The sequence below is a fragment of the Ictidomys tridecemlineatus genome, chromosome 4 (genome assembly GCF_052094955.1).
Source record: "Ictidomys tridecemlineatus isolate mIctTri1 chromosome 4, mIctTri1.hap1, whole genome shotgun sequence".
Lineage (NCBI taxonomy): Eukaryota > Metazoa > Chordata > Mammalia > Rodentia > Sciuridae > Ictidomys > Ictidomys tridecemlineatus.
Genome location: NC_135480.1, coordinates 29,802,050 through 29,825,582, shown reverse-complemented (window position 1 = coordinate 29,825,582; position 23,533 = coordinate 29,802,050). Strand labels below are relative to the sequence as shown.

At 36.3% G+C, this 23,533-nt stretch overlaps 1 protein-coding gene across 5 annotated transcripts; it reads right to left on the bottom strand.

Annotated features, from left to right (window-relative positions):
• Nucleotides 1-665: 665 nt before the first annotated feature.
• Nucleotides 666-23,484, bottom strand: Apip (APAF1 interacting protein). 5 transcript variants are annotated; one of them, XM_078046246.1, is made up of 7 exons: nucleotides 23,295-23,484; nucleotides 11,265-11,365; nucleotides 6,915-6,963; nucleotides 4,901-5,018; nucleotides 4,456-4,591; nucleotides 1,551-1,718; nucleotides 666-986 (listed from the first exon to the last, which is right to left on the bottom strand). In XM_078046246.1, the coding sequence occupies exons 1-7, from the start codon at nucleotides 23,349-23,351 to the stop codon at nucleotides 887-889; spliced, it is 729 nt and encodes a 242-aa protein (XP_077902372.1). In that variant the 5' UTR covers nucleotides 23,352-23,484; the 3' UTR covers nucleotides 666-886. The 5 variants fall into 5 exon arrangements, with proteins under 5 accessions (XP_077902372.1, XP_077902369.1, XP_077902370.1 ...); XM_078046243.1 differs by lacking the exon at nucleotides 23,295-23,484 and adding an exon at nucleotides 8,215-8,300; XM_078046244.1 differs by lacking the exon at nucleotides 23,295-23,484 and having other exon boundaries at nucleotides 4,901-5,021; nucleotides 11,265-11,353.
• Between the last annotated feature and the right edge of the window lie 49 nt (nucleotides 23,485-23,533).

Sequence of the window (23,533 nt, the reverse complement as noted above, 5' to 3'; positions counted from 1 at the left end):
TCCGGGTTTGTTTGGTAAAAAACTGGACTTAATGTCATCTGACTTGAATTTCATAATTGTTCTTAATATAAGAGGGTGTCCTATATTCTATTACAGGCTGAGTATTCTTAATTGAAATGCTTGGGACCAGAAGTATTTTGGACTTTAGAATATTTGCATATACACAATGAGATATCTTGGGGATGGGACCCAAGTTTAAACACACAATTGATTTATGTTTCATATACAGTTTGTCCTGAAGGCAATTTTATACAGTGTTTTTAGTATTTTTAGTGCACTTGTGTTTAGACCATGACCAGTCACAGGAGATCAGCTACAGAACTTCTCACCTCTGGAAAATGTCTGTGCTCAAAAAGTTTTGGATTTTGGACTTTCTGATTATGGCTGCTGAGCCTGTATAGTGAAATGCTCAAGTTTATGGGTGAGATCTATAAAACTGTCTTGACATAAAATATGGGGGATATATTAGGTCTTAATGTTTCACATAAATTTTATATACCAACATTAAATCAAGAAAATGCTCATTTCATAATTAAATGAAAATTTACCATGAATTCTGTTATCACCAGCAGCTTTAAATATTAAAAGGAATTCTCTGAATGCATATAAAAAGGCATTAATTTATAGACAAATATTTTGCTATCACAAATTTTAAACATAAAAAACACTGAGTAAAAAATTTTTATTCCACTGTCCTGTCATTTAAATTACAAGAATATGAGCAAATATTATTCAATGTCAGAAGAGATTAAATATGATCATCTGTAGCATTTAGTGATAAATCAATGGTGTTTTTGGAAAATTTCAATTCATTTAAAAATAATTGTTTCACTTAAATAATAATTAAGTTTAGTTTAATCTCTGTATAATTAAACTTTTGTTTGGCTTATACAATTCCATTTTCTCCAACTGGGAGCTGGGTGGGATCAAGTCCTACTTTCTTCATTGATACAGCAATATCAAATAAATAGTCATAACATTCACACCTGTAAAAGAAAAAGAAAAAAGAAAAAATGAAGGTGTTTACTTGAAATGGAGTTCTCCAAACTTAAATAACCACATCTCTCCTTTCTATCCAGTTAACTCTGCTTTCTTCCTAGTACCTGCAAATTTTCCCTATCAGTTTGAGGGCAAAATAAGAACATTTAAAAAACTATTTAAAAACAATTTAAAAACATGTAAAGGAATCATATTGAATCAGGCAACCATGTCATATAGTTCTCAGGAAATAAAAGAGATTTTTAAACATACTACTTACACAAATTTATACTGTGTGCTATTTTTTGAAATAAAATATATTTAGGATCTGCGTCTCCTTCCTCTTCTGTCCACAGAGCCTTCCCAAATAACGGCTCATCCAATGAAGAATTCTCAATGAATCAATACATAGTAAAAATCAAATATCTGGATATAATGATAAACCCTTTAAATTTAAGCCTATTTGACCAATGAAACATGACAATCATCCTTCATTTTAAATCGTTGAGACATTTTTTGTTCATTTTCACATTCAGGGTGTGGTGACTTATCCCAAATGTTTTTACACTTACATGGTTTTAGCCTTCTCCCATGTGTCTCCCCACACGTACACTCCATGGCGCCTGACCAGGACTGCACAGGAGTCGGGGTACTCATTCATTGCACGGGCCATTCGTTCTTTGAGGTCTTTTTCTTCAGGTGTGTTCTCAATAATAGGTACCACTAACATATCATCATATCTATGAAGACAAAATGAGCCATTTTTTTTTCTGTTAAAACAAACATACATAGTAATTTTGACAAATTACCAGTTAAATATTCTCTTTTTATTTGGAAAACCACTCCAAATTATGAACAAGATGTTGCATGTTACTCTGTGTATCTTGCATAAATATCTGTATCAAAAGACACCCTGGGAATTTGGCAGACAATCCTAAGTATATGTGGCAGAAATTTGTATACTATCCCAAAATCTAACAAAGAAATCATCAAGATCACACAAGTATTTCCTTGAAGCAGAGACAATCATAATATTTTTAATAAGAGATGGGAAATCTTAGAATCAAAAGTGTTGATAGGATTAAAAGTGAATTAAGTAGGAATTTTCCAATAATCTAAGATCATTGTGTTTTATCTCTGTAGAATTGCAAAATGTCTTGGACAGATAAATCGATAAATATAGGTATGGTGTGTGGCGGTAACATAGCAAGAACTTTCTAGAGATAACTACTAAAGGTATGATGATGCTTCCAGAATATTCTCAACTCTGTAACTTCTTTTATTTCTACTTTATTCTCAGTAAATACATGTGATGAGATCAATGTTCAACCAAAAAAAAAAAAAACACCATAGTTACTAATTCAATTAAGTCTATTTTTGAGGTCACTTAGAAACAAACAAAGCTCAGACTAGTTTTCCTTTTCACATGAATTTCTGTTATGTTGTTAATATAATATCTGCCTTTTCCCATCTCTGTAGTGTGTAACTTAACAACAACAAAAAGTTCTACCTAAAGTGGTACCAGAAATTACTGCTTTAGGGTGGGTATAGATTAAGTACCTGTCATGTGATTAATTGTGTGATGAACAATTATCATTAATAATTTGGAGTTGCCCAATGTTGTTTAACATTAGTAAAGACAGAAGTAATTATAAAACATCCTCAAACATGGAAGGAATGAGTAGCTAGTTCGAAATCCTTCCTAACACTGGCTAGGAGAACCACAAACTTATATTTTCTTCTAGTAGACACTGATCAGAAATATTTCCAGGTGCAAAATAATTTCACAGCAAAATAAGACTTGAAAGCTAATTCAAGCTAGTCCCCCATTTCACAGACAGGTTAAACAGGAGACAGCTGGGTAGTCCTTTGACCACGTGTTCTTTTCACTTTACCAGCCATGTTGCTTCCAACAGGGAGGACAATTATATTGACACATGTTAACTACCTCTGGTAAAAACTAAGTATTTTAAATCTGTTTCTTTTCTTTTTTTTTTTTTTTTTTTTTTTTTTAAGGGTGACTTCCAATAAAAATAACACTAAAGAATGTCAAAACTTCTTTCTTTCCTCCTCCTCCCAGCTTAGGATTCTCCCTAAACTCAGATAAAATATCACTACCTCATTTCCCAACAAACTCAAAATAAAATTATATCTTAAAAGAGTTTTAGGCTGGAGGTATAACTCAGTGCAAGGCCCTGGGTTCAATCCCCTAGCAACACATACACACACATACACACACACACACACACACACACACACACACACACACACACACACACACATTTTATTCTTTAAATTTTGACACTCTGTAAATATATATAAATGTATGTTATACATAATAAATAGCATCTTTTCATTGATATCATCCTTTTCTCCACAAAATTCGAAAGGCTCTCTATTATGCTTTGATCCTAACTCACAGTTCCCTATATTGTTCTGTCTTAACTTTTATTTGTTCAACAAAGTAATCAAATGCATATGAAACTGATAGCACCCATATGGCTTCTCCTTTAAGCCCCAGAGACAGAAAAGGCAACACAGGCTATCCTTTCTCCAGTATGTCCACTTTTCATAATTTAAATATTTAACTTTTGTAAATAGGTTTTTCAGGGTGCTGAGGAATGCTTTAGGCACACAATAAATATTAACCGAAATCAAATTAAGTTCTCAGTTCACCACTTTAATGGTGTACCTTCTACTAAACACGGTAACAGAAGATACTGCTAGAAGAACACTTCAGTAAAACTGGCACTGCTTCCTCCAAACAGATAGCTATCAGGCTCTTAGGGAATTAAGAAGGGTGACATCCCAGGAAGAATGCCACTAAATTTAAAGGCAAGGTGTGGCTGGTGCCTGGGAACCAAGAACATGCTTCTTCAAGCCATAATATTCTAGATTTATGAATAATGACGACATTTTTGTGGGCTGGAGATTTACTTAAACCTATCTGGAAGGTCACTGTTCTATACTTACAGTCCAGGCCAGCTTCCACACTGAAGAATTCTAAAATATAGAGACCTTCTTAATTAAAATGATTAGAAAACGTTTTTTAAAAAATGACAATATTCTAGAAATACTAAACTGGATCAACATGAATTCTAGACTCTAGTGGCGATTTAGGCCTCCTGCACACAAAGTGAAGGTGGGTAGATCTTGCTGTTTGGGTACTTCAATGTAGGGACAGAATTTTTCTACCTCCATAGAAATCACAGCCAAGATTTTGTTTTTTTCATTTCACTTTAATGAACATTTCATTATTCATGTTGCTAGTGCTTTACCATTACCTGGCTGAGGAAGAGTGGAGGAGGATTTGTGTCATTGCGAATAGATCTGGAAGGGCAAGATTAAGTGGGGTATTATTTAGCATAGATCCCACAGCATTTCATTATACACATAAAAGATCAGTATCCTATTTATCAAAGAAGGAAAAATACTTTCAAATTATTTAAGAAAAAAAAAACACGACAGCAATAATACCTAAAATAGCCTCCTGAAGTACATTTCCTTATTCCTTTGATCATCTCTTGATGTGTAATTTTAAATTCTCGTCCTGGAAAGAGGAGAGTAGCCATGACAGCAGCTTTAGAGTGGGTATGAATCACTGCGCCTGCTCCTGAAGGAGGAAGAATAAAGTCACATGCTTGGTGAAGATAAATTATAGCTTCACACACACACATACACATACACACACACACACACACACACACACACAACTATGAACTTATTTTTTCTAAAATGAAATAGGTAGGAGGGTAAGTGGGGTAATAATGGACATTCTTCAAAGCCTGATGTGAGAACCAAATGAATTAATATTCTTGTACATGACAGATATGCAAGAAATGTTAACTAAAATAATAACTACTATTACTTAGGGGAGCCCGCTCTGCAAATATTCCTGGTGTCAAAGGCATTTCCGGCATACCTCTCATTGTGTATGCATTCATGAAAAGGGGAGTGCACTGGCTTTTTTTTAGCTTCTTAGATGCTGGAGGTCCACTTATATCCCGCTCATTTATATCACAGACAAACATATCTTCTGGCTACTTAGAGAAGGAGAGAAAGAAAAAAAGATGGCTTACAAAGTATCAATTAGAAATGCCACTGAGATGTAAAAAAGTTCTCTACTAAAAAAAATATTCTTGAGAGTTTAAAAATAGAATGTGAAGAAGAAAGTTGATATACGTAATGATGCTGATATAATTTCATTCATTTAGCTTAACTTGGCCCTGTAATTTCACAACTACATTTTGGGAAAACTAAATAAAGAAAACAACATTCCCAGACAGGTGTTACCATTTTTTTTTTCACATTTCATAAAATAAGAAGAAAATTTTAGAGGATAATTTTATTTCTTTTTATTTTAAATTTTTTATTTATTCTTTTTAGTTATACATGGCAGTAAAATGTATTTAGACATATTATATATATAGATCTTCCCATTTTTGTGGTTGTACATGGTGTGGAGTTATACTGGTCTTGTATTCCTACATGAACATAGAAAAGTTATGTCTGAATCCTTCTACTGTATTTTCTCTTCCCATTCCCTCTCCCTACTTCATCCTGTCCAATCTGGTGAACCCACCCCTGCCTATTGTGAGTCAGCATTTAAATATGAGAGAGAATATATGATCTTTGATTTTGGGGATTGGCTTATTTCACTTAGCATGATAATCTCTAGTTCCATCCATTTACCAGCAAATGTCATAAAGTCATTCTTGAGTAATATTCCATCATGTATATATACCACATTTTCTTTATCCATTCATCTGTTGAATAGCACCTACGTTAGTTCCATAGCTTAGCTATCGTGAATTGGGCTGCTATAAACATTGATGTGGCTATGTCACTATTATGCTGATTTTAAGTCCTTTGGGTATATACTGAAGAGTGGGATAACTGGGTCAAATAGTTGTTCAATTTCAAGTTTTCTGCTTTCCAGAGTGGTTGCACCAATTTGCAGTCCCACCAGCAATATATGAGTGTAGCTTTTTCCCCACACAGAGGACAATTTTATAATAAAAATTCCCTATCTCCTGAGAAATTTAATTGGCATTCAGAAAGGTTGATTTCAATAAGGAATATTATTTTCTAAAAGTGTATGGGTTTTTTTGTTTGTTTTTTAATATTGGAAACCAAATCCAGGGCCTCCAGTGTGCTAGGCAAGCACTCTACCATGAGCTACAACTCCAGCTCCCTTTTTAAAATATTTTGAGACAAGATCTTGCTATGTTGACCAGGCTGGCCTTGGGATCCTCCTGTTTCAGCCTCCTCAGCAGCTGAGATTATGGGTTGTGCCACCACACTTGGCTTGTACTTCAAGGAAGCATATAGATCTGCAGACTTTTCTTAGTAATGCATGTGTATTTCTGATCTGTAACTTTTATTTCTCAGGGCTTATAAACCACAATAAAAATGTTTTGTTAATAAAGCAGCTTTTTTTTTTCCTTTGCCTTTGAAGTATTACATGTTTGTCTTAACTAGATTTTGGATTTTATTCCAGTATTAATATAAAATAAAACTCAAAAATTCAAAATAAAGTTTCATAACTTTAAATTGAAATAGTTTTGCTAATATGAAATATGAATCCATTTGGGCCATCTTAGACCATTAATCTGATTACCCCGACTAACTTGATAAAGATAGCATGATAAGGCTACAAAATTATAACTACTTTTATTATGATTTACAGTAGCACTATTCCCTTTCTCCCTCTACCTACTTAGTAAGATTCATATATTGGTTGCATGGAAGATACTTACCACCTGAAAAAAATTAAATTATTCAATAAATATTTGTTACTCATCAAATGTTTGTTGATTGTTATTTAAATTATCACAGTATAACTACCCTTCAAAACTAACATAATCGTTTCATAAAACAATAGTCAAGAATGAAAGATAAGTCATTTGGGTTAAAGAAGGATCCATTTACCATACCTGAATTCGTTCCTTTTGCACTCCTGAAGGAGCAATGTAGATTTCATTGCTGGTAACACAAAATATAGAAATTGGGTATTTATTGAATTTTATGCACAGAAAATATCTTTGCAGTACAATCATTAATGTTATTTATAAATTAAGTTTTATAGTTTCTTGGCTTAATTAAAGATTTAGGATGCATAGAAAGAATATCCAAATTACTTTAATGCCTTGATAATGCTGGTAGCTTATCACAAGACTAGTACTTGCTTTTTGTCATATACATTTATTTCTTTTTATGATGTAAAATCAATGTTGACCAGGCTTTTATCTAGTTGGAAGAAATAATCTAAACATGTAAGTTTTCAACATCTTAAGGTGTCAGTAGAGTTCATACTATCATATGTGAAATACAGTCATTCTAAAATACAATCAGAGGAAAATACACTCAACAGGAGATTTCTGCATGCAAAGCAGCAAGTTTAACATTATTGCTTGAAATACTTATTACAAACCATGAAGTTCAGAGACCTCTGCTGGGCAGGTTATTAAATTACAGCATAACAGTGTCTTGGATAGAAGTGTATTCTATTCGAAAAGCACATGCATCTTGGAAAATAATTGGTAATGAAGCTAAAACAAATGCAAAAGGTTAAAAATATAAGAATGGCTACATGCAGAGATCTCTACTACAGGATGTGGTGCTAAGGAAGATAGTGTAGAAGTAAGCTGCACACATGCATGGAAATCAATTTAGACTTTGAGAATGTCCACAAGAAACTCTCAAATTTGATTTGCAAATTAATTTCAAAATCTTCTTTACATTCCTTCCACATTATACAATAGTTCTTTAGCTCACTTGCCAGTTTCAATTGCTGCTGGAGAGTGTTAATGAGCTGCCACATAAATGCAAACCAAGGAAATGCCAGCACCTGATGCTTCTGCTACTAAGGAACAGACATATGGACACTCAATGAATATTAAATGCTTCATAGTGAGGATGAGGGTCTATGCTGACCTATTGATTTGAAACTAACGAAAATGTAAGGTGAAATTAGGGCTCCATTGGTAAATTTAAGTCTAGAAAATCAATGCCTGATAATCTGAGTGAAGTCCAATGCACAGTAAGCTGCACATATGCATTAGCTTTCATGAAGCAGCTAATGTTCTAGAGCTCTGCTGCTCAGGATGACACAGAGGGCACTCTTCCAGAATTACTGTTAAAAGGGGCCTTTTACAAATAACAGTTATTTAAAACCTTTGTCTTTGTGTAACACAAAAGAAATCTAGAATCATGGGTAGTATGCCATCTACTCACTTGCACAGGTAAGGAGATGAGTCCACAGGTAAGTGGATTCATAGATCTTTGGTGCAGGAAGAATTTTATGCAGTCCTGGGAACAGACTCAAAATAAAGTACAACATGGCCTGCTAGTAAACAAAATCCATCAATGACACAGGAAAACCCGGGGCGTTTATTCTGTTTATTTAAGTGATTTGTCAAGCCAAGTCTGTCTTTATTACTGCCTTTGTTAAATTGAAATCAATTTAGACTTTGATCAACTTTGGGCAATTAGCTAAACAGGTTTTAGACAAAAACATATTAACATCTAACACATTAACAAAGAAAGAGATATTTGGATAAATACAAAGGTGACAGAACTTTTATTTTAGGAGAGAAACATGCCAAACAGTCAGTGAGGGTTTACTTGGTACTATAAGCCACACATGAAAAGCATCTTGAATTTTAAGTTATTAAGTTTTGGAATTTACTTCTCTCTACTCCCTGATTTTTCACTGTATGATAAACAGAGAAACAAACTCCAAGAATTCATAATAGATCATGTTCACTTACTTCTATTTTTATTTATTCTCTGTTCACAAAAAATCATTAAGATATTACTATGACTCAATGATTTCATCTCTGATATGGATTTCTAAATTGTAATCCTACTAATGAGCAACAGGATTGGTATGTCTTACACCGATCAATACTATACTGTGAAAATAGGAAATGTTAAATTTGAATGGTGAGGACTCAATCTGAACACAACAGTGGAAGAGTATCCTGTGATCACCCACATTACTGTTGTTTTCTTAGTCCTCCATTTTTTTCTTCTCATTTAACTCTTGTGTCTGTCCTAGGCTACCTCTTACATACATCTTTTCATATCACACACCATTGGTGTAAGCTGGAATGACATTAGCCAAACCTTATAATCAGTCAACAATTCTGTATTCCCAAAGAGCTTATTGCCAGTATTATTCTAAAAACACATTCCAAATTTATTTGCCCTAAGAGCCAGAAAAAGAAAATCAACTATCACTGACAACTTGAGAATGATATTCTTGACAAAATAAGTGATGTGAGCTCATGAAGTCGTTTTAAATATCAGAAGCAAAATTCAACTTTTTACCACAAAATGCCTATTTCAGTCTGTAAGGCTCAAATGTATTACAGTTCCAAACAGTGCCGTAAGATGTGGCTCTTTCTATCTGTGACCTCTAGGAGGAGCTCCTCACCCAGTAAGAATCTATAGAAAAAGTATTTTACACACGATGCAACTTTCCTATAAAATGATTGTAGTGCTATGAAAGCCATTTAATTTTAAAAGATGTGCCAATAAGTGTTTTATGGTGGCCACATACAGCCACAGTTACATGGATTAGTAAAATTCTGCTAGAAAGAAAAGTCTTTATGACGTGGTTAAAATAAATCCCTCTTAGCCTTGGGGTTGTGGCTTAGCAGTAGAGCACTCGCGAGGCTCTGGGCTAGATCCTCAGCACCACATAAAAATAAATAAGCAAAAATAAAGGTATTGTGACCAATTACAACTAAAAAAATAAATATTTTAAAAAATAAATAAATCCCTCTTGAGTTCTGTATTCTCCTCATTTTTAGCTCTACTATTTTTTAAGAGGCAATTAGAAATGGTTATTTCAGTTCATTTTGAGAGACAGCTTTGTTTTGTGTGTACAAAAACTTTTCACACATGCAAACAGTAGTTAATTAAAGGCAACATTTAGAATATGATTTATTATACATAGTATGATGGGAAAACCAAATTACTGTGACTCAGCTTCTAAATGGATAAGTGAGATGAAAAAATTGCTGTTAGCATTGAGCCTGCTGTAACAGAACAACTTAAAAGTTTGGCAAAATAATCTGAAATCTTGCACAATGCTGAATTGACACATTAGCAACTGGGATGATAGTGACAGGGCAGCACAGATGGATATACAGAGCTACCATGTGGAACATGGTTTTACTGGACTCTAAAAGAGTGCATTCTGAATATTATTATTAATAATAATATTATTGATATTACTAATATTAATATTTTATACTTGGTAATTTGAAGAGGATGAAATTATAATGGCATCATCATCTTGTGGTATGCTATAAAATTCTTTTTGTCCAAAATGTTCTGATTTATTTTATATCTTGTTTCTTATTATGCCATGCAGCCTCCTTGGCGGGGGCATTTCTTTCTTTCTCTCTCTCTCTTTCTTTCTTTCTTTCTTTCTTTCTTTCTTTCTTTCTTTCTTTCTTTCTTTCTATCTTTACTCAATAGCATAGCAATGTTTTAACAATCCAATTTTGTTAAAGAAAGTGAATTAGGATAATAAATTACTCAGCTTAGCATTTAGTCTCCAGATAGTAATATTTCAGAGGAAAATATTAATCCTATTTTAGAAACCTGTGAAAGAAGTTAGGTGCCACAATCTTTATTTTCATTGTTAGTAAGGTATTTATTCTTCATCTTCCTGAAGGAAAGACACTGAATAAATCTAATGAACAGTCTAATGAACTATTTATTCTTTCTGTTTTGGTAAGTCTAATACCTCTTATTTTGCCCAATATTTGATAAGTCCAATACATCTTGAGGAATAAAGACCAGCAAGTGCTATGTTCCATTAATAATGATACATAGACTAGCATATGGTCTTTCTTTTGACTCAATAAAGCATAACCTTTAGAATTTTAATAGTTAATAATCTGTATTTAAGTGATTTAAAAATAAGTATCTGAACATTTGAAACAAATCTTGTCTACCTAGAAAGTATTTTTTATAATTCCAGACATATGAACATACTTGCAAAACATAATCTAATTTTGGTACTCCAAGGATTGAGGACAAAAAATTGATTAGAAACTGCAGTTCATAAATCCTTAGGTATTTATTATAACTATTTCTGCACACCGGCTCCATTTAGTTATGCAAATAGCCATTTGATAATTTAGAAATGAAATACTTTCACTATCACATAGAACTTATCATTAGCTGTTCTTTGGACATACCACATTAGGCTCCCTGTGTTCTACTCATATGGAAAATTCCCGGAGATGAGCCAGCCAGAAACTTACCCATGCTTCAAGCTAATTCCTCCTCCAGTCCCAGTGACCCAACCCAAATGGTAAAACTGTTTGCAAAGTTCTGGAATCAGGTATCTTGGATGTTCTTTGTCCTTAAAAAGAAAATAATAATTTTTAAAGTAGGCATTATTTTATCAAATAACTATTCCAGCTGGTATTTCTAATATGAAGCTCATTTAAGGAAACTTAAGAAAATCTACTACAGAGACGGGACAGTGAGGAAGAAAACTATTACAAACATATTTTGTTCATGAAGTAGATTTACTATATTATTTGGCAATCTGGGAGTTTTCAGTATGGGGCCGTATAGTTCATCACTAACAGGCTTTAGGAACAAGGTAGGATGCCCAGTATGTATTACAAGGTCCAATGAAATGGCTGAAAGAAATAAAATCTGGTGCTGAAAGGAACATGCTTCTGTCTGCCAGGAAAATTTATTTATAAACACATTATTACAAAAAAATCTTGTTCAATTAAGGCAGGATATATATGAGATATCATGATAGCTACATGTTCAACACAGACTGTTCAGTTTTGTTTTTACTTAAAAATTATCCTCTTTTTTCCAAAATAATTTTAATGTTTCTCTTATTATTATTATAAAGTAATATATATTCATTATGGAAAATTAAATCAAGCAAAGAGTATTAAAAACACTCAGAAACAATTACAAAACCTGCTAAACCCATTTTTATGAAAATATGTGTTTATATGAGTATATGCATAAATGCTGAAATAAATATCAAACCTTACCTATAAGTCCAATAATCACTTCTTTAGAAAAAAACATACCAATGATTTCTTCTTTTTTAAATTTTAACAATTTATTAAAAACAAAAATAAATAGAAATACAATGAATTTAATTTTTGGCAGTATGAAGTATGATATACAACCCTTACCTTGAAATCAAGCTAAAATGCTAAGCAAATTATTTTTACAAATATTTCAAAATAAGTTGCTACACTGTCAAGAAAGTAAGGATTCAGAGGGGCCATAGAGAAATGAGAGTGAGACTATGTGGGTTGGAAACCTGGGAGCCTAAAGCCAGAATTTTTCCTGAAGGTATTTGAAAAAGTCTGATGACACTGAGCTTCAATTCGGATGGCTATATAAACCATTAGAAATATGACGTACAACCTAAGGCTTGCTTAAAATCCCCCATATAAGCTTGAAAACCTAAAAGGCTGTACCCTTCAGGAAAGGGCAAACAAGAAACAGACGTACTATGCAGAAGAGCACAGGCAAGCAAGCTTGCCTTTACTGATCTTGGTCCTGTGTAAAGGAGAAAAACACCCCTGAGTCAAAAGAAAAACCATTACATAATGGACTAAAGTCTCAGCTACTTAACTGGATACCTGCAATTATGGTGTTTTCCCCAATTTCCTGCTAATGTTTTATATACACATTTCATTTTAGGAAAGTACTATGAATGATATTGATGGAGTAGTTTTCAAAATACAATATCAGGAATATGGGAAACTAGAAACTTTTAAAAAGTTTTGATGCAAGGGGCTCATGAGTTAGCAGGCATGGAGTCAAATCCACACTACATCACTCACTGCTTACATGACTTTGTGGTTCAGTTTACTCATCCACAGAATGAGCATGCTGTGAGAGATGCAACGCATATGAAGCACCCGGCACAGTGTGTGATTTATATCCTGTTTTAAAGAGTTAAAAATTCTTGAATTAAAATTAATTTTATTATTACTTAAAATAAAAGATATTTCTTGTCTGTTCTTAAGAAATCTAGCCAAAATTAACCATGCCCTGTATAATTCACTATTTCCTTTTTTAGGAACATAAATGATATTTTAATTACATATTAAAGTAGAGTTAACAGGAAGACTCCTGCAGTTTTCCAATCCTTAAAAGCAAATTGGCAGAACAAATTGCAAACATTATTGAAAATGGTCTGTTATTATGGGTCTCCCCCTTCTCTTTGCTTTTTCCAATACTTAGGTATTACAGCAATTAGTAAGCTTCATGCTTACAGGAATAAGAATCAGGCAGCTGCTGTTAGTGCATTTTCATCCAGTCATCAGACATGTAAAATTTCAATTAAAGCAACATGATCATTTAATAGTCACTGACAGAGATACATTTGGTGAAAAATGCAGTCCTAGAAAACTGTCCAGATAAGACACTAAAAATCAGAATATATATTTTAAAAAGAATTAACAAGAAAGAAAGGTTTAGTTAGTATCTAGTTCTCTTTTGAATGTCAATAGTATTATTTTCCTGTTGTTAGATCTGGATTTCAATTCAATTATTAAATTTAAAATATGTATCTAAATATTCATTATAATCAACTATTTAAAATGTTCATCATCTCTAGCAATTAAAGAAATGCAAATCAAAACTACTCTAAGATATCATCTCACTCCAATCAGAATGGCAGCTATTAAGAATACAACAATAAGTGTTGGTGAGGATGTGGGAAAAAAGGCACACTCATATATTGCTGGTGGGACTGCAAATTGGTGCAGCCAAAAATATGGAAAGCAGTATGGAGATTCCTTGGAAAATTGGGTCTGGAACCACCATTTGACCCAGCTGTCCCTCTCCTCGGTCTATACCCAAAGGACTTTAAAACAGCATACTACAGAGACACAGCCACATCAATGTATATAGCATACAATTAACAATAGCTAAGCTGTGGAACCAACTAAATGCCCTTCAGTAGATGAATGATAAAAAAAAATGTGGCATATATACACAATGGAATATTACTCAGCAATAAAAGAAAATAAAATCATGGCATTTGCAGATAAATGGATGGAGCTGGAGAATATAATGCTAAGTGAAGTTAGCCAATCCCCAAAAGAAAACAAATGCCAAATGTTTCTCTGATATAAGGTGACTGACTCATAGTGGGGTAGGGAGGGGGAGCATGGGAGGAATAGACGAACTCTAGATAGAGTAGAGGGGTGGGAGGGAAAGGGATGGGGCAGGGGGTTAGCAATGATGGTGGAATGTGATGGACATCATTATCCAAAGTACATGTATGAAGACACAAATTGGTGTGAACATACTTTATATACAACCAGAGATATGAAAAACTGTGCTCTCTATGTGTAATAAAAATTGTAATGAATTCTGCTGTCATTTAAAAAAAACAATAAAAATAAGAAAAAAAAATAGAGGTCTATTGTGAGACAGAAACATATTTAACAGTATTTAGTATATATGAAAAATATTAAAGCCTAGAATGTTTTTTGATTCAGTATTTTAGTTTTTCAAATTATTAATCTAGTTATCTTAAGGAAATCAGACTTGTTACTGAGATACCTATTCATAGCCAATAATGGCTCTAATTCCCAATGATTTGTCCTTTTTAAAAAATTTTTAACAACTTATTATTTTCTTTCAATTTAAGAAACTCCAGGCTCCAGTTTGGTGCAGTGGCACGCACCTCTAATCCCAGCAGCTCAGGAGGCTGAGGCAGGAGAATTTCAAGTTCAAAGTCAGCTTCAGCAACTTAGTGAGACCCTAAGCAATTTAGTGAGATCCCATCTGTAATATATATATATATATGAAAGGGCTGAGGATGTGGTTCAGTGGTTGAGTGCCCCTAGGTTCAATTCATGGTATAAGAAAAAAATTAAACCCAGGCACTTGTTATTCAAAGATAATTTTCCTGGGAGACTCAGACAAATTATTTTAGATTTGTCAGGATGGAGGTATAGTTCAGTGGCACAGTGCATGTCTAGCATGTGCAAGGCCTTGGGTTCAATCTTCAATACCAAAAATGATGATGATTATGATAACATAAAAAATAATACTTAGCTCATTAATTAATAAGGAAATCCGTAAGATGTTAGAACCATTCGAAGGAGAATTCAGTATACTTGTATAGGCGTAATCAGGAATCTTAACTGGGCCGTGGCACACACCTATAACCCCAGTGGCTCAGGAGGCTAAGGCAGGAGGATCAGGTCCTTCTTTGGGAAACTCTCTCTCAAAATTAAAAAAATAAAATAAAATAAAACAAAATATACCAAAAAAAAAAAAACTACTGGGGATGAAGTTTAGTGGTAAAGCACCCCCAGGTTTATCCCAAATATATCTATCCAAAAAAAAGTAATCAAGAATCCTGAATTTACAAAGAAGGCACAATTGGACAATATCCATAGGGTAACTATAAATCGAATGTCTATTGAACACAGTTTAGTGCCATAAACAAGTCATGTGCATTACTGTCAGTATTCTGTAATTTACATATTTATAAAATAGCTAAAAGATAATCCTAAAACACCTAGTAATTTTTTTTTACTCATTTCAAAGTTTTCACAATTTTTTCTGACACTGTCTTCAGGAAGAGACTGATACATTTGTGCAGTATTGTCAAGATTTTCTCTCTGTGCTTGGTCTTTGTGTCTTTCTGCACATTTATTCTATTCTCCTCTCTGTGCATGTTGCCTTGCTTTCCAATATCACCTTCACTCAGAAGCCCTCTCTTCTTCCTCTTGCCACACTAAAAATTCTTCTCTTTCCTCTGCATAACAATTAAGTGTTGAATAGAAATTAAAGACAAAGAATCTGGTTTCAGCTTTGACGCCACTAGCTGTGTGCCCTAAGGCAAGTCAGTGACATTTTCTGGTATCAGTTTCCTCATATTAATAATCTGTATCAGTGATTTCCAGACTTGTGAATTTCAACAGCAGTTTTACTTTTCTATTTTTTTTCCTTTTGATTTTAGGAAATGACCTAAGATTGTCAGGTTATGACATGAATTACATTTAACTATCCACTATCACCTTCTTCAAAAAAGAAGCACATTTTTAACATAAAAGGAGGACAACCTCAGAATAAAAAATGGTTTTTTAAATTGCATTCAATTAAATTTAGTGAAATTCATGTTTTGCTGACTTCCTTTTCATTACTTTGCTATATATAGTTGTAGTAAAAACTCTCTTAGGGACTGACATTTGGGAGTATGGAGGTAATCTTTTATTTGGTCTCCTTGCTACAATTCCTTCTTCTATTCCAGCTTATCCTCTAATATGAATCATAAACTAATACTATATTGATCACAAACTCCATTCTTCAAATCATCTAATGCTCAAATGCTCCATGGTCTGCTAGGATCTTTCTGTATTTATACAACTATCTCAGTTCTAGTCACCCTAGTTGCAGTAGTCAAACTACAGAATGGCTCCTCGTGTTCTCTACCTCCTGATGACCCCATTCCATTTTACCCAAGTTCATCTGTGTGACCAAGAAACTATGGCAGAGGCAACAGTATGTCAGTTCTGAGATTAGGTCATGGAAGAGTGTAGCTTCTATCTTGATTGATCTCTCTCTCTGCAGATCATTGGCTTTGTGGGAAAGCCAGCTGCCGAAGCATAAGAGTAATCAGAAAGCCCAGGAAGATGGCCATTTGGCAAGGAACTGAGGTTCAAGGCCAATGGACAATGAGAAACTAAGGCCTGCCAAACTCGCTTGAGTGATCTTAGAAGCAGTTCCTATGGCTGTAATCAAGCCCTGAGTTGACTGTCAACCCACCCGACAGCCCAATTGCCACTTCATGAGATGCTGAGCCAGAATGTGAGCACAGCTGCTCTTGGGTTCCTAATCCTCGCAAATTATGGGCCACAATCACTGTTTGTGATTTCAGTTACTAAGCTACGAGGTCATCTGCTATGCAGCAATAGATAACTAAGACATGATTTCTTACCAGCCAACGTATTTTTAAATTTTCTTTGGGCTCTTACTGCTCAGGCTGAATCTCTAATTACTATGAATCCGTCAAACTCCTCCTTAAGAGCCTTTACACCAGGCTCCCTGCTCACTTATGATGCCTTTACTCATCTCCCAGTGGGAAGTGGTCACTCTTTCTCCAATGCTGTGCCTTGACATTTGTTCTCCGCACTTTTCTTGTGTGTTTATCACATACTCACATTCAATGCACCCTTACTGAGTACTAGGTTCTGTGACAAGCCCTGAAGAAACAAATATAAGATAAAAATCCTTACCACTGAGGAGCTCAACCTAGTAAAGAAATTGTTTTCTGAAAACAATTTCTTTTCTAGGTTGAGCTCCTCAGCAAGATAGTCTAGGGCACTATGGGATCAGAAGGTACTGACAGAAGGGAACAGGAACTGGGAAACGTTTCACAAACGAACTGTGACTAAAGTCAGTCTTGAAGCACACTGGTCATTTGAAGAGAAAGGACACTTAAATTGGAGAGAACTCCCAGTGGCTGGAAGTGGTTACAAATTGGTGGTTTGGTGGGGTGGAGGTGGGAGGGAAGCAGCATATAAAGGATCTTTCATAGTGTGCACAGAAATTTGGGATTTATTTTATAGAAAACTGAAAACCACTGAGGAGTTTAAATTTAAGATGATCAGATTTTTGTCTGTGAAATGTTCTATCGTGTCAGTGAACAGAAGAGGCTGAAGGGTGGTTAAGATAAAGACCAGAGCATTAAGAGACTGCTGAGATTTGAAAATGAATTGGTGAGGTAGTGAGAGCAGAAGTGGATTTGGAAAGTTAAACAGAAAGAAAGAATTCTGGGTGAGAAAACTGAAGGAAAGAACACTTCCACATTCTGGCTGGCCGAGCAGCTGGGTGGGGAGGGAGAATACCGTTCTCTGGGATGTCAGCCATCAACATTTACTAAGGGCTTACTATGTGCACAGCACTTCTCTAGGCCCTGGGAATTCATCCACAAACAAGACAAAGTCTTGCCCTAAAAGAATTTACACCCCAGGGTAGAGTTTTAAAAGAGTAAAATGAAAGGATAAATAAGTTGTAATAAGTGGTAAGAAACAAATAGGGACTTGGAGAAAAATAGCAAGGATCAACTTTAATCAGGTTGTTAAGGCTTAAACAAGTGGCATTTAATCTTAAACTGGTGTGTGAAGAACTCGTGTGTGTGCACAGGTAGTTTTGTGCTGGGGAGAGGCAGGTGACTCCAGGCAGAGGAAATGATGACAGGTGTGAAGGTCCGGAGTGAGAAAACCCTTGGCATGAGGAAGACCAGCTGGCTAGGGCAGGGTGATGAAGTGCTGAGAGTGGTGGAAAATGACCGCAGGGACCGGATCATGTAGGGATCTGAAAGCCCTGCCGATGAGCACAGTCCTCCCAGGGAGGAAATGATTGATGGTAAGACAGGGAGAGGGAGAGAAATAACTTCAGAAGGTGAAAGGCCTGGAGACCTGAGACTGGTGGAAGAACTGGGCTGCTTCCATTTTATGAAATGAAAGGAAGCTGGGTTCATTTTCAGGCATATCTGTAGGTTTTATGGTGGGGAGGTGAGGAAGTTCACATCTAGTGACTTCTGTTTTCTTAAGTATTAATGGAGTCATCAGCTGAGAGTGTGGGGATGGTCTGAGAGGCATAACAAGAGAATAAAGGCATAAAACAGTCCTCTAGGGAGAGGGTACTTGGGAGTGAGCACTACTGTAGGACACAGGAGCATTGCTGGAGTATGAGGTTGAAACCAGGAGTCTGAAGTGAGCCCACACAGCACAGTTGAGGAATATTCCTCAGGAACGTTCAGGGGCTAGTGAAGGAACAAAGAAGGTGGGCTAGCTGTGGTAAGACCCCGTGATATTTGTAGAGACATCAACTCGTACAGTGAGTGATTCCTTCCCTTCCCTGGGAACATTCTCAGCAGACCTGGTGGGGCGGGGGGGGGGGGCTTCCATAAAGGTACCTATTTATGATAGTGTGTGAAGGATCCTCTGATAGAGGGCACACAGAAGGGACCACAGAACGAAAAATTCCTTCACCCACAAAATCTGTGAGGTGAAGGGGTAGTGGTTGGGCAGGGAGTTTATGATCATGAGACTGGCTTGCTTCCACGGAACTGTTGAGTTCCAGGAAAACAAAGGGCAGGGAGTTGGATAGCCTTGTTTTGTAGAAATATCAAAGAATAAATATTTGCTAGGAAACACTATGACACATAAACAAACAACAACAAAAAAAGTAAAAACAAACCAGGGTGACGCACGACTGCAATCCCAGCAGCTGGGGAGGCTGAGACAGGAGGATCGTGAGTTCAAAGCCAGTGTCAGCAAAAGTGAGGCTGCTAAGCAACTCAGTGAGACTCTGTCTCTAAATAAAATACAAAATAGGGCTGGGGACGTGGCTCAGTGGTCAAGTGCCCCTGAGTTCAATCCCTGGTAACTCCCCCTCCAAAAAGAGTAAAAACAGTGCCTACCTGTTTTTTCTCGCCAACTCTGCGCAGCTCACTAAAGGGTAGGCAACATGCTCTTTCTAAGTTATTCCTACCGCAGTGCTTGGCTTAATAAATACTGAATGAATTAAGATCATATATCTTACATTCAAGAATATATTATAGAAGTCACAAATTGATAACTTGCGGATTGCATCAGACTTCCAGGAAGTAATTAATTTGGTCTGTACAATACTTAGAATCTGAGTTGACATTTTAAAATTTTGAAAATTATTGATTTCTATACAAAATCCCAGTTTCTGGTTTCCCTAAAAAACAAACAAACAAACAAACAAACAAAAAAAAAAACAGATTTTTTTCCCCCAGCAAAAAAAAGTCAGAGTTATGTATTGTAAACTCTTAAAATAGGGCATATGGTCACCCTAAGGAACTTCTTTTTGGTGTCCCTCTAGAACCATGAGCACATCCAAAATTCTCCATAAAGTCCTCCTTGAATTGCTGTTTCCAATTATCTTTCCTCTTTCTGCATTTGCAAAAATTCCTTAAGAATTTAGTCTTCTCCTCTTCCTTCCACTGCCCAATTCTGTTATATAGTATATTAGTTACTGGTATGCATTTATAACTGCCTTAGTTTTCCAAGAAGAATAGTGACTTATTCATGTTAGTACTTTTAGAATCTGGACTTTGTCAATACACAGTTTCTAAGTAAACACTTTCTCTCTTAGAGAAATACCCCTTGACTTTTTTTTTAATTTTTATTTTTTAGTCGTAGATGGACACAGGATTTTTTAAAATTTATTTTTATGTGGTGAGGATCTAACTCAGGCAAACGAATACTCTACCACTGAGTTACAACCCCAGCCCAACCCCCTTGACTTTTTGATACTAGAAAAATTTAGTCCAAGTATCAGAGGTCATTTGGGATTGAATTTTTGGACTGTAAAATCAGCCTAGACATTACTGGTATAAGCTGAATCTATCCTGAAAATAATACATCAGTGCCTGAGAAATCTTTGCAATACTAGAAGAAAGTCCATGAAACAAATCACTTAAAAGTTACAGGCAAGCATGATAAAATAATATTATTGAAAAGCCCACAGAGGAAGGCAATTAATGTAATAGGGTTTAGGGAGAGGGTGTCCATCAAATAAAGAACAATAAATACAAGAGGGAAGGCTTTGGTGACCAAGTTTTCCAAAACTTCATCTCCAATCCAGCTCTCTTTCTTGACTCGAGAGCCACAAATATGCAGCTTTTAATATCTCACTCCAACCAGGGACCTCAAATTTGTTATGTCTATGTCAGGCTTATCATCAACTGTTTCTTCCTCCAGTGCTCTTTCTGAGAGTCCACTAGGTCCCAATTACTCCATCAAAAACCTAAGTCATTCCTGGCTCCTTTTTTCACCATCCCCATCGAATCAACATCACGTCCTCTAGACTTTACCACCTAAATCCCTCACTGAGGGCACTGCCATTTCTTGCCTGGGTTCCTGCTACAGCTTCCTGGTTTGTATCTAAGCCTCCAGATTCCAATCTAGTCAGCACCCCATACATTTTCTTTCTTTTTTAAAAATATCTTTGTTTTATTTATTTATTTTTTTATGTGGTGCTGAGGATCAAACCCAGTGCCTTACCCATGCAAGACAAGCGCTCAACCACTGAGCTACAACCAAGCCTGTCACCCCATACACTTTCTTCAGTCATTTTTCTTATTATCTCATTGCCCTTAAAATAAAAATCTGTATTCCTAAGATGGCTTAAAGAGCCCTCTAGTTTGGGTCCTAGCATTCATCTTTTTAGCTTCATCATTTTCCCAAGTCCCTGTCCCCTACTTTGTTCCCATAACACCAAGATTCTTTTGATATGAGAACAGACAATGCCCTTTTTTCTAAGACTCTGCTTGCTACTCTTTCTACAGGCTTACCTTTACTGTGCTTTATGTCATTGTACTTTGGATACTGCATTTTTTATGAATTGAGGGCTTGTGGCAACCCTGAGCTTTGTAAACCTATCAGTAGTATCATTATTTCCAATAGTTCAGATCATCATAACCATTTTTTAGCCATAAATATTTTAAAATTATGTTTATTTTCTAGACATAATGCTATTGTACACTTAATAGACTATAGTGTAAACATAACTTTTATATGCACTAGGAAACTACAGCTTTTGTGTGACTTTATTGTGATGTAACCTGAAGTATCTCCAGGGTAAGCCTGAAATCAGAAAACCCAGCTTCATTTCTTACTGTGGTCTTCCTGATCCTTTAGGCTTCATTTGATACCTTTATTTCCTCCAGAGGCATTTTCAAACCCTACTGCACCCTGAACTTTCCCATAATGGTGCTCTTATATTGTCATACTGTCTCTTTACTGTTTCTCCTGCTACAAGGCACTCTCTATGGGGGAAGGAATTAGATGTAACTTGCATTATGTTAAATTCACAGTGTCTGGCACACAGTAGGTCCTCATTCAATATTTGCTGAAACAACCACAATTGAACACTCCTCTTCCTTAAGGATAAACTCTTTTAGTTGCACCCTCTAAAACTGCATTGAAATTTTATGCCTCAAAACTTTTCTTATTGCTGTTCTCATTTATTTTTGTAACACAAGGCAAACAAAAATGTTTAGTGGGGTTAATGTATTTAAATGTACATGCAAATCTAGTTTGAGGAGTGGAAGCACATGCCTTGGGTTAAATTAGTAGCTATTTGTCAGTTCAATCCAGACCCCATGAAGAAATAAGGGTCCAGTCATACCAAATGCTCTTAAATTTCAATAGAGGCCAAGATTGTTCTGGACTCTGAAAAAGTAGCTCACATTTTTCATGACCACAGAGTGAAGCAAATAAAAGATGCCTGTTCTACAGGTTGTCCTGTGGCCATTTTTGGTTTGAGAATCTTAGTTTATTCTTAGTTTTCTTGTTTTAGGCTCTTTGAAGCTTAGGCATGCTGCTCTCTTAGAGACTGCCAAAGATCTAATTACTGGGGGCATGTACACATGTGCCAAAATGTCTTAGCAATGTTTCTTCTAATGGACTGCTTTCACTTTCCTTATTCTCCAAACCCATCTGTCTCAAAATGATATCCAGTGATCTGTCCTGTATCCAAGATCATCATCTTCCTCATACAATCATGTCTATCCAGCATTCTAACCTGTCGTGTTTGCTAATTTGGGAGAAGTCACTTACTCAAAACAACATAACGGTTTACAAATGCTTAGCAATAAAATCTTCCCAGTGAGACCTTCAGCCCTTTGATCAGAGAACTAAGCTTAGGGGGCTTTTCCTGCCTCTTAGGCATTGTGCTGAATTTGTTAATTGACCTAGTTCTCCTCTGGACTCCGGGCCATCTGTCATATTCACCACTCTCTGGACACTCAGAGGCGTTCATTAAGGCTTCCAGTAAGATTGTTGGTTGTGTATAAGTGAATGATAAACCTGCAGCCTGAATTCTGCTCAAGGAAGAATCGTTAGTCAGAATCACCCCGTTATTCATCTAAACAGTCAGGCAAGGAGCAACTCTATTAAAGGGTGCAGGCTTCGGAGGCCCAGCTGCAGTTCAGCAGCGTGGAGCTGGTCGCCAGGCGCAGAAAAGAAGCTCGAGGAGCTCTGCTCTCGCTCCAGTTCCACTCCAGGGCCTCAAGACTCCTTCGGTCTGTCATCCCGACAGGCATGCGACAGCGACCTAAATGCACTCCTCACTCACTCTTCCTTTTTCAGTCTGGGGCCCAGCTCCCGCAGTGAAGCGCGCAGCCAGGACGCGGGGCCGCGCTCGCACCCGCGGAAGCCCCGCCCACGACCCTGCGGCTCGCGACCCCGCGCCAGCGCCCTGCCGCCTAGAAAGAGCGGCGCCGGCGGCCCCGCCCCTACCTGCGCGACGCTTTGCCGTGAGCAGCAGTCTCCCTTCGGACCGTAGCAGCCAGACATGGTCCGGACGAGGGGCACCCACGATTTCCAGCCTCCACACGGTTCTGCACCCAGCGCTCCGCCCGGCCTACCGCGGCCAGGCCACAGTGCAATCAGGCGGCGACAGGGGCATCTCGGGGGCGGAGCGTACAAGTAGGGAGGCGGGATCTGGGAGGGCCTCGCTGGTTGGGAGAGGCTTTAGT